Here is a 12,431-nt window from a genome sequence, read left to right as displayed (position 1 = left end):
AGATGAGGCCCTCAGGTAACACTGCAGGGCTTCGGCATACTGGTACCATCTAGTGGGAAAGAGAGTACCTGCAGGTGGGTGCTAAACCAACTGGGAGGGTTTCAGAAAACAACAACCATAACTTTCTGTCATTATTTCTACTGAGGAAGTTTGCGGTAACACATAATGGCGGCAAATGGAATCTCTTATATACTCATGCCCTACCCGGAGCCTATACTGCCAGTCCAAGCACCTGTAACGCCTCTACATTTTTCTGCTTATTTTCCCAAGACTATAATTGCTTCCCCAGAGCCACAAAGACTCAGCAGGGAAGTACAGAGGAATTAACGGTGCCCAGGGTCACTTTTTACAAATGGAAGATGGATGTAGGAAGATATATACCCAGTCTTCTATCTTGCAAAGAGAATATTCTGAAGTAAGTTTTACACAGTTCTCCCATAGTGCCCCAGCAGCAACAAGCCCCAATTACCCATGACAGTAACCAGCTCAAAGACAGTCTTCATTAGCTTTCTTTCTTCCTTGTTTCACAATCCTCACTTCTGTGCCCTGGAATGATCTCCCATATTAGCTCCCTGCACCCAAGCCTGTGTCTCCATCACTGTTTAGAGGAACGCAATCCGAAACACCAATATACCTCTGAGTGGCAAGAAATCCTTAAGAATTGTCCAGATAATTACTACACAAGCTAAATTATTATATATTTTAGAGCCAATCTGAGAATTACATCCCATAGCTGACTACCAGCATCTTCACCTTGATCAAATTTAATGCAAAATGATCCAGTGATGTGTGGTCCTAAAGAAGTACCACAATTCTTATGGTGACAAGAAGTCAAAGAAAATGTCTGGTCTCTCTCCCTGGCCTCTACCGTATCCCAGTGTGACCAACTGGTGAGGTGGCTGATGTTTCAGTGAGGAGTGGGATAACTACAGCCCAAGCACCAAATTCAGCTCTGCCAGATTTTGTAGAATTTTATTAGAACACAACCCTGCCCATTTGTTTACATAATACCTGTGGCTGCTTTTATGTTCCACAGATAGAGCATTAAGTAGTTGCAGGACCAGATATTTACTCTATCACTCTTTACAGAAAAAGATTACATACCTGTGGTTTAAATCATTGGTTGCTATATTCTTTGATTCCCAAAAGCAAAATTTCAAGAACAACAACAACAACAAATAGAAAATGGACAAAGTTTTGCCAACAATACTTTACCACTAAGCACAAAAATGCCCTCTATTTATCGACCAACTTCATTTTACAGATAATAGGATATTTCATCCCTAAAAAGATAGAAAAGTCGTTGCATCAGAACAAGGAACTTTCCATCCCAAGAGAGGGTGACAGATAAACTCAGAACAACTTGCTATCCCATTTTAATCTTTTTAATAGCATTATCACTATCAAAAATTATTGTGTTTACTTATTTTTGTTGTACTGTCTTTGTCCCTCATTAGAATGTAGATCCCATGAAGACAGGAAATCTTGTCTTTCTGAATCACTGCTGCTTACCCAGTGTCAAGCATCATGGTGTAGATATAGTTATCGATCAGAAAGTATTTGTTAAATGAGTGGCTTAACCAAATATGGAATGCACAGATTGGGGTTCACAGAGAGAAGCATAAATGCAAGGCCACCGTGATGGTAAGGGTTGGGGCAAAGGGAGAGTGTGACCATCTACCTGCACAGGGCTCTGTGGGCGCTCTCTGCTTTCTTACCAGCACACAGGATAGTGCCGGGCACACAGTATGTACACTCAGCAATTGCTCACTGAATCAGTGGCTACCTTGTCTAAAGTCACTTAAATTGAATTAAGAGGAAAAAAAGAAAATTCTTCTGGTACAACGGAACAAAACTTCAGGTTAGATTCAGTCCAATTGCAACTCACTATAGATCTGTGAGTCTCGCTATAGCTACAGGCTGTATATATCTTATTTTCCTTTGGATTGAGGAAAATGTTATTGCAGACACTAGCACTCAGGAAACACTGGCTTACACCACGTGTTTCTTGGAAACCCTGGGGAGTAATGCCATCCAGTCTTTGAGCTCAGCAGCTGACAATAAACTAGGAAACTGACAGAGAATTTACCTGTACGTTTGGAAGCTTCAGAGGAGGCACACTGGAGCTGGGTCCTGGCAACTGTGTTCTTACCAGAACGGCCGTTCTTACTGAAGAGAGTATGCAGTGTGGGTGGCTTGTATGTCCTAGTCGAAAGCAAGGACTCAGAGACAAAAACACAAATAACCGTGGGCTAACCCAGTTCTGAAGGCTGCAACTGGTAATCCAGGCAGGAGGTCCGGGTCCCTTTAAAGACCAGGAATGCAAAAGTAGGGTCACAGTAGGCAGCCATTTTGACTCCAAGAGAATAAAATAGTCAAGAAAGAGAGTTCTTACATTATTTGCATGAATAAGGGAGGAAGTTTTTATACACTAATGAAATATGCAGGAAAATGTACATGCACAGGAATCAGAAATGCATGAGTTCAAACCCTGGTCCCAGTTCTGTGTGGCCGTAGGCAAATGACGAACCACTCTGAACTTCTTGTCATCGTATATAAAATGGAAATAAGAATAGTTGCCTTTAAGGATTGCAGTAAGAATTTGAGATGATGTATGCAACTGGCATATAGCAGTAAATTATATAGTACAGTAAATTTACTACAGTTATTTTGATATATTTTAAATAATAATCATCACCATAAGTGCCCATGCCACTAGCACACACTCCCACACATATACTACCCTGATGAAGCTCCTGGGAAACAGATGCTGGGAATAGACATCTAGAAGATAAGATCCCATCGATTAAAGAATTTTATGAGGGATGAAATCCCCAGGGGAACAATCTTTGTTTGGAGCTACCAATATGGGAATTGGCACATCCTTCTCTAGGGAACAAACTTTACATTTTTAAATCTCTGTGAATTTTTAAATACATAAGCATTTTTCCCACCTCTAAGTTAGGTGTTCAAGCCATAAACTCCCTTGGAGCACAGTGCACTAAAGTTAATACGACCAACATTCTTCCAGCACCTAGCAGTTGCCAAGTGTAAGGAGAAGTCATGGGCATACACTTATTTAATTCTTACTAAAACCCGACTGGGCAAGCATAGCTATTCACTCTTTTAGTTTAGACACAGGAGGAAACAGAAGAGGAGAGAAATAAAGTAACTTATCTGCGGTCACACAGCATGCAAATGGCTGGACCAGGATTTAAGCGCACTTCTCAAAGGCTCAGAGGTGTAATATGCTCACTCCTCTGGGTCCAGGCAAACTCTCAGCCCTGATTCACCACCACCATTTGCCTTTGAGGACCAGGACTATGTTGTATTCATCTCTAGGTCCCCAAATTGTCAGCATTCTTGGTGCCTGGTGGATATTTAAAATTATGGGAAGGAAAAAGAAAAGATGGATGGAAGAGCAGGTGGGATGAAGGATGGAAGGAAAGAAGGCAAGGTACAGCAACCCTTCCCTCAGTACTATTTTAGCCCCTAGTGTTCCCTATTGCACCAGTTACCAAATTCATGTTATTTCAGCTATTTATTTTCTTGTTTCTTATTGGGTGCCCTTAGGAGACCGTAAGCCCCATGAGAGCAGGTTTCATTTCCATCTTGTTACCTATGAATTCTCTAAACACTTCAATAAATACTTAGCAAATGGACAAGTGTTCATTCATTACCTTCTGAGGATAATGTTAACTGTGTTGCTGGTTTTGCTATTGTTTTTTGAGGGAGCCTGTTGTTAAACATTTACTAACACACCACTGATCGGCACCCAGTGGAAGATTCTGCTATGACACCTAGAAACATGAGAGTCACCAAGGCCACATCTAACATGCTGAAACAAAGGTTTGTTAGCATTCACAAAGTGATTGCTGAAAGCAGTAGATCATTATTTGCTTCATGTAAGAAATATTTCTAGTGCTGCTGATTGAATGTTCAAGAAACGATTAAAGGCCTTGGCAATGTTTCATTCAAATATCTTTTGCATGAAAAGCCTCAGAGATTGGTTAATTATAGAGCTGTACATTAGTCTCTCTCTAGCCAAGGGCATTTCCAGGCCCCCATGGTGCCCATCCTAGATGCAAGCATGGATTGGGTCTGTGGGCATTAGTGTAGCTGGGGCCCTAGACGCCTCTCCTGAGGAGTATTACTGCAGCTTGGCTAACACCTCCCCATGGAAACAGCCCTCAGACCCTGTTTAGATGTCAAACACCTGGGTTCCTTGTTTGGGCAAGTGGCTCTAGCCTCCTGCCAACTGAAAGAATCAGGACCAAAGCTTGTGTTCGTAACCCCTCCCTGGCCCTTGCTCTGCCATCTCCAAACCCAGCTACTGCACCCTGCCAAGTTCTTCTCTGAACATTGCCTGGGTGCTTGGAGTAGGGTGTGTCTACTTCACTCATCTGCACCGTCACTCCCTAGATTTCCATGATCTCAGGCCTGCACTAGTTTCTCTCTTCCACTCGTACTCAGTTCCAATCCACTTGACACACTGCAGCCAGGGTGACCTATTCATAATGGAAATCTGACTTTGTCACCTTCTATCCTCCCCTCAGTACTTCCAGTGGCTGCCCATTGCTCCAGGACCAATCTTCGCAGGGCTGGCAAGACCCCAGTGGCTCTGGCACCTCCTAGCTGCTCCTCACAGCACCCACCTTGGGCTGTACCATGTTGCCTGCTGCACAGAGACCTCCACCAGTCTGTGCCTTCTGTTTCCCCCCCACACACCCACCCTAGTGTTCCTTTGTGTGTGTAAGCCTCACTACTTTTCCAGACTGTCACTTGTGCATCAGGCATCAGGGAAGCCTCCCAGATCCTTCATCTGGATCTTATGCCTTTCTCATATTCATTCATTCATTCATTCATTCATGTTTACTGAGAGCCAACTATGTGATAGATACTGATCTAGGCCCTGGGGATACAGAAATGAACCACTCAGACAGTAACACATTCTAAAATGGAGTTTACCTTTTAGTGAGAGATAAAGACGAGACACAAACAAGCAAAACATATAGAATGGCATGACCTCACACAACTGTTTCCTTCCCTCATAGCAGTTCTTTCTGTTTTAAATTATCCATCGATTGATTACCTTCCCTGCCAGGGGATCACTTGGGGTCTGAGCCCAAAGAGAGCAGAGACTGAGTCAGCCTTACCAGCAACTGTACCCTGAGAACATAGTAGGTCTTCTGTGGATATCATAGATACTTATTGAACCCATTTGGTCCTGGGGAATGAATTTCCCTGAAGTCCAGTTGTTTGAGTATTTGGGGCTTAGGAGGGACCGCCCCTAATGGCCAGTCTCTGAACTCCTCCTTGTCCTTTGAGAAGGCTCCCTGCAGCCTCTCTCTGTAATTCAGAGACTGTGAGTCAGAGCAGAAGCCATCAAACTTTCTCTGTAAAGGGCCAAATAGTAAATATTTTAGGCTTCGCAGGCCATATGGTGTCAACACTGTTGTTATAGCACAAGCACAGCCATAGACAATTATATAAATGAATGGGCATGACTGTGTTCCAATAAAACTATGAAAACAGCTGCAGGCAGGAACTGGCCCACTGGCCATAGTGTGCAACCCTTGAGTTAGATGATCCTGGAGGCCCAGCAGCTTATGGCAGATGAAGGCGGAACCTGTGAGGCCTGAGTCAGCCATGGATCCTGCTGGCAGAATTCAACAGCTTTCTGCAGACCCTACATCAATAACAGAGAGATTACCACAGAAGCTCAAGCTTCAGGCACTTGCAGGTACCATCTCCTGCAGCACCGGGAAAAGCGGGTCCCTACCACTCCCAGAGGAAAGAGACGTCGGCCTGCAGGTCTCACAAGGCAGGGATGGAGGCTGCCACACTCCTTGCAGGGGTCCTCAGGTCCCTCCAGAGGCTGAGCTCATTTCCTGGCCCTGCCCAGGCATGTGGCGGGGCCGCTCTCAGCTGAGCAGCTGCCACCCTCCACCCTAGCCCAGCCCGCTCTCAGCCGGCAGACACAGGGGCTTTGTGCAGATTGGGTGACACTCAGTGGGGCCTTTGAAAGGAGACATGACATGTCAAAACCTGCCTATAGCTAATGCTAATTTTCAGGAATTTGACTTCTGTTGGCAACTGACAGAGGAAAGACAATTACTTTTTGTTTTTGTATACGCATGTAGTTACATTTACCCTGATTTACAGGGTCCGTAGCTACGGAAAACAAGAGTTAGCTGAGGCTTACTTGCTAGAATGGGATGAGTGGACAAATTTGTCTAGTATTTACACAGCCAGAAAGCATTAATTATAGCATTAACACTATGTGTGGGCTGTGGTGGGTGTTAACTGTTAAAAAAAAGTCACAAAAACATCACACAAACTCCAGCTTGTGCTCAGGGTAACAATGTCCTGGTATAAAAGTACTCCAGGCAACAAAACTGCTGAGCTAACATTATCCTGAAGTTACAAATGCTCTAGCTGTTAGCTTAGTGCTTCCAGAGCACCATGCAGGGCTGAGTGCAATACCTTTTTGTCATGTTCTGATCAGACGCATGCTATGGGTGGGCAACACCGATGGGATGACGATGCCCAGTGTGCCACTACACTCCAAGGGCAGTGATGCCGTTTGTATACTACTACTCACAGCACTCTAGGCCCTACACATCATCCAGGGGTCCCAGAGCCCCTTGGCTGCCAGTGCACAAGAATGCATTGGGTGAGTCAGCCGCCGGTATCCCAGCACTTGAACTGACTCAAGTGCAGTGTGTCACTTCTCTGGGTGTAACTGTTCTACATGGAACAATGGTCTGGGTGTTATTTTGCTCTGGGTATCCTGAACCAACCCATGGCTAATGGTAATAACATCCTCAGACAGAAGATGCATGTTCTTCTAAAGGGCACATCAATAGATTTCAATCAGAGCAATCAAAAAGAAGCTTTTAAAATAGCCTATTACTGAAAAAATTGATTGCATAAGTTCAACCAAGCCTCAAAACTTGGGAAAGCAGAAGTCCCTGATACAAATGGCTACAGGGGAAAGTGGGTAAAATTAGGGAGAACAAGGCTGGGTGGGAATTGTGACAAACTACAGAGCCATGTCCTCCCCAAGGGGACAGTAGTGACTCGGCTCCTGTAAAGTGTGGTCATGTGGAAATGAAGCTCTAGGGTTACCTAAACTTCTGACATTTTAAGAACTGCAAGAAGCTTAGATTTGTTTTTAATGTATAAATTTCCCACTTCACAAAACATTTGGGCCAAAGAAGATGCAGCCATGAACTACATTTGGCCTGTGGCTACCTTGTAACCTCTGCCCAGAGGCCAGATTTAGAGAATCGGGATGGATGGACTTCAGCACCATGAAACAGGTATCTTGAAGTTCAATCTACTAAACCAAAGGGTGACCATACACATCCATGAAACACAGCTCAGTCTGCATTTCAAGTTTGAAATGTCATTTCTTTCTTCTTTAGCCTGCCTTTAGCTGCTTCTCTCTGTAGCAAAAGAAATCGCTCTCTACCCTAACTCTAAAATAAAGCCTCTACTTAGGGGCAGGGGATCCTACAGTCCAGCTGGTCATCGTTTGTACACTCTGCTCAGGTAGGAGGATCCAGGCCTGAAGTCCCCCAGGTGGCCGCAGAGAAGACGGGCTGTGGGGAATTGTACTGGCAGCATCCTTCGGGAGGATCAGATTCTCCCAGGCGTGTGGGCACCTTGCAGACAGCTAAGTGGAAACAGTGCCAAAACCGCTGGTCACTTGATTTGATTCTGTCCAACTGATTATTGTAATTGGATGACAGGCTGATATTTCCCTCTCTTTTCAACTGTGTTGAAGGGTGAGCATATCTGGCCCAGGACTCACCCTTCTGGGTAGTTATCTAATGGGGAAGATTATCTCCTTTCACAGACAGAACTGTGCCTGCCTTTCAGCTGCCTGAAGAGTAAACTAGGTCCAGCTAAAGTCAAATGGCAGGAAATCTCAGAACTTCCTCACATTTCATATTATATTGTCTACAAAGGTCTTTGAAATGTTCCTCACTCTAATAGTCAGAATAAAGTAGAACAGAAGCAACTACAGTAGGAAAAAAGGAAGGGAAAAAAAGATGGAAAGATAGTGCAAATGACAGGACTTCTCCCTGGAGAAGCTTGTAGGCAATAACTGGGAATAAGGAGACTAGTTTGGTTTTAATGGAGCCGTTATACTGAAGTTCTTTAAAATATGAGCTGTAGGTTCAGAATTTTGTAAAGCTGTGGATGGAGCCCTCTTCTGGAGAAATTTTTCAACAGATATTATAACAAAATCAAAACACACAGAGATAGACACACAGAGAGAGAAAGAGAAATAGGAAATACTATTGGCTATTTAGATGATATGTCATTCATATGTGAACGGAATCCATAGTTTGTCCTTTTCCTTACCTCCCACTAAATAGAAATTAACTCTACTCACCAAGCAACTGTCATTTTGGAAGGAGGGAAAGAAAGAGGATTCTCAAGAACCTAGCTGTACTTTTACCTAAACAGTAAACTTCAGACTGAGATGAGACTCCATGTGTACATGTAAATGCTGGTACTTCTAGATAATGCTGTTATTGGTACATGGTTTGGCAGTTTCACTATAACACATCGAGGATACTTCTACAAGGAAATAGATGTTATTTAATGGAAAATCCAAGAGCTAAAGATAGAAAAGAAGAGAAGGGAGGGAGGCAGAGCAGGATTAGCTAAGATGACTGTTGAGGCTTTTAATATAGACCATGTCATTACATAAATTTTCCAGATCACATAGTCAGCCTTGCAGTTTAGTAAATGTCTTTCGGGACTTGCTAAAAAATTGTTCAGACAAATTAACTCTACTACTTGGATTCCTTTCACCACTTATATCTCTGCTTTTGAGAACTTACAGGATGGCACATGTTGAACCCTTCTAGGGACAGGGGTACTCTGCAATTCTCAGTCTTTTATCCTCATCCAAACAGTTCTGCAAATAAACACTGCCCTTAAAATATAACATACAAAGTTGAAAGGGCACTAGAAGACACTGATTCTCACTTAAATCTTGAAAATCAAGATTCTGACTCCAAGAAATAACTTCCCATGTTAAAAGCAACAGCTCTGAATTCTGTGGAACATTTTTAGTCACTCCCAAGTGACTGCTCTCCAAACCTGAACCACTCCCTAAAATCCTAATTATTGGGGGATTACTCATTCATTGTTAGAAATTTTGGCTAGCTGTGATACACAAATAGGTAGGGGGAGAGGAAGATCATATTTACAGTGGAATTTCTAACTCATGCCTTTTTTTCCCCCACATTTATTAATTATTATAGCCAAGTTCCAGAGGCCATTTCTGGGACAGTTTTCTCAAAATGCCTCATGGGAGAAGAGAGGTGACTGTTTCTCAACTTTGCCAGTTTCCAGCCATTGTTGCTTAGATTTCCTCTCCCCCATTCCAAAAAGTGCCCAAAACAGCAACGTAGCCAATAAACTTACAGAGATTGATGTTTTCCAAAGCTGGACCCAGCACATTACAACTGAGGTGGAAAAACACGCACATGCTTGCCTGAACACCACTAGGGCTGAGTGACTGACTAATTTGGTTTATTACATTGTTTTTCCCTTTCTTCTGTTTTCTCTCTGCCTCAGGAAAGTTTTGCTTTTGCTTGTTGACTCCAAGGCCCCAAGACCTTCCCCACTTTTCACACTGTGGCCCACAGAGCTTTGCACCCAAGCCTCTTGCTGGTTAACTGGATTGCACCAAAAATGATTTCTCCTCAAGGTGCTATTGCTACCAGGATATCGATTGCTGCCCCAATGTGGACGTTTGCTCTGATTATTCACAACAATCTAAAAGAGTAAGAAATACTCCTCTCAGGGTAGACCATTTAATTCACAGTTAAACCTCTGCTCCCCCGCTGTAAAGAAACAGAGTGAACTGAGAGCCTTCATAACCTACTATGCTAGCTGGGCGTTGGGTGAGGAGACACGCCAACCAGTTGCTTTGTAAAAGTCATCATGTGAGAAGCCCCTAGTGCATAAGGATCGCTGGGTGCTGTCATGTCATCTGTCTTATTCAAGGGATAGCATAACTTTGGGCAAGCCCTGGAATCGAAACTAAGGTCAAAACACGTCCACAGAGCAAAGTACTGTAAAGTCCTAGGCAAGGCAGTGGTATGTGCTTCGCAGACACCGACAGCTCCCAGTGAGCCAGGCCTCATGGTAAATGCATCACCTAGGACATCCTGTTGAATGCAATCCAATCTGCCTAGAAATTGTAGGAAGGTGATTAGATTATTTTACAGTGGAGAATCTGGAAGCTCAGTGAGGTTAAGCAACTTGCCCAGGGTGGTACCACTAACATATGGTGGAGCAGATCTGCCTGAATCAGAGGCACGCTCTGAACCACCCCGCTAAATTGGGATACACATAACACATACAGCCTGAGGAAATAATTAGTCCAGAAAGACTGAAAAACTGATTCATCGACAGGCATAGGATTTGTGGCGAGACTGAAGGCTACAGGGACCCCCAAGAGAATCAGCCCGCAAAGCCCTGGTAGAAGAAGAGTATAACTGAATTGCAGCTGTGGATCCAGGGAAGAAGGAGTGGGGAGAGGGGGCTCCACAGCCAGTCACCTTACTCTGCCTCCAGGCACTATCACCCTGTGGTCACTGCATTCCTGGAACACTGGCCCATTTCCAAACTCTAACCCCAACATTAATACAGCACTGGTCTCCCCTTAGAAGGCTGCTCTGCACCTTCACATGCTAACCAGCCCCTGCTGGGGACCCTGGCTGCTCACTCCTCCTCTCACCCACATACTCACACATGTGCCTCTTCCCCTGGCACCCAGGAGTCTTGGCCAGGAGCTCAACACCCATTCTTAGCACCCCAAGGCACTCGGTCTCTCCCTGCTCTCTGCCTGGCCCTGCCTTGATTTTACACACCCACTTGTAGGCTCCCTGCTCATCCCCCAGTCCCATAGGCTGCCAGGGAGCTCTCAGAAAGCGCAGGCCCCTGAGCAGGGCTGGGCGTGCCCCTCAGCCTCCAGCACCTCTGGCCTGGCCTCCTCTGAGTACTGCTTGTAACACACAAACTTCTGGAGATCTCCTAGATCCATAGGTGGTTGCTGGAGGACCGCGTCTCCACCCCCCCCTTTCCGGAATCTCAGGGCCCTGCCCTCCCGCCGCAGCGCTCCGAGGGTTAACAGGCAGCTGCGGCCCTGTGGGCAAGGCTTGAACTTTTCTCTGTACTCCATGCAGCCCAGGAAAGCACAGAAGCGGCGGTTGGGGCTTAGGACCGAAGCTCCAGCTAGCTGGACAAAGGGGACGCAGGGGGTTGGGGTCTGAGCCCTGACAGGGGACGCAGTACGGTCCTTCCCGGCCTGAGGTTGGGGAGGAAAAGGACCCAGATGCCGGCGCAACTGGCTCCGGTGCCTTTGAGCGACAGCAGCAGCCGGGCTGCGGCGCACCACTAGCCGGAGGCACCTTCCAGCGCGCCGCAGGGCTGGGTGGGTGAGGGGGCCCGGGCGCCCCAGGATGTCGGCGGTGCCAGGCCGTCCTCTCCAGCTTCTGAGCAGCCCACAATCCGGACACGAGCGGCGCTTGCCCTGCTCCGCGCTGAGCTGGGTAAAATCACGACTCCTCAGAGTCGTCTCCAACTGAGTCTTTCTCAATGCAGGAGCCTCCGGGAGAAGGCGAATCAAAGTTACCCCACTTGATGTAGGCAAGAATGTCGCCCCTGCTTGCAAAAAAAGCTTTCTCCTCCTGCCCCCCGCCCCCCAACACACACACACACACACACACACACACACACACACACACACACACACACGCAGGCACGCACGCCCGAGTGGGTAACCAGACCCCCTAAGATCTCCGGGGCTGGAAATGACCTCCCTTCCGAGCCCAGGGGCTGTCTCTGCCACCGCTCCAGGAGTCCCCTGGCGCCCGGAAAGCCCCCTCACTCTGCCGGCGCCAGGCGATCGGGGCGCGGGGCGCTCCCGGCAACCCCTCTTCCCTACCTGGCACAGGAGAACGCACAGGACGAGAGGAGTTCTCGGCTGCATTTTGCCCGACTAGAAGCGCCCGGCGGCGTTTTCATTCATGCACGCGGCTGCACTGAGCATATTTTCCGTGGGAGCCAGGCTTTGAGGAGAGGCTCTGCCTCGCCAGCCAGCCAACTTCCCAAATAGATCAGCGGCAGCATCACGAAAGCATTGGGTAGAGGCTGATGACCAGGACCAATGGCTTTACAAGACGGATTCCTTCATAAAGCTCCCTCGTTTTGCATGGCAGATACAGGGCGAGCACCTCGCGCAAAGCGAGCCCCTCAAAGGAGGCAGCCCATTTGCTTTTTGGACTGTTGGGGCTCAGCCTCACAAATCACACTGGGCAACGCCAGCCGATTCCACTAGCACAGAGAATGGAGTTGCGCTGGGGACTGGCAGCCACTTCCAGCCCGGCGCAAAAAGA

The 12,431-nt window shown here is 46.4% G+C and overlaps 1 protein-coding gene across 1 annotated transcript in view; it reads right to left on the bottom strand.

The window, feature by feature from the left end:
- CDH13 (cadherin 13) overlaps positions 1-12,145 on the bottom strand; it is a 1,018,642-nt gene extending 1,006,497 nt beyond the window's left edge. Inside the window, exon 1 of the mRNA XM_090259850.1 lies at positions 11,981-12,145. Coding sequence (XP_090115976.1) covers positions 11,981-12,025 — 45 coding nt within the window. The 5' untranslated portion in view covers positions 12,026-12,145. The remainder of the gene's footprint in view (positions 1-11,980) is intronic.
- Between the last annotated feature and the right edge of the window lie 286 nt (positions 12,146-12,431).

The sequence above is a fragment of the Furipterus horrens genome, unplaced genomic scaffold (assembly GCF_987537825.1).
Source record: "Furipterus horrens unplaced genomic scaffold, mFurHor1.1.pri manual_scaffold_13, whole genome shotgun sequence".
NCBI lineage: Eukaryota > Metazoa > Chordata > Mammalia > Chiroptera > Furipteridae > Furipterus > Furipterus horrens.
The sequence above is the reverse complement of the archived record's forward strand: the minus strand, read 5'-3'. Positions and strand labels throughout refer to the sequence as shown.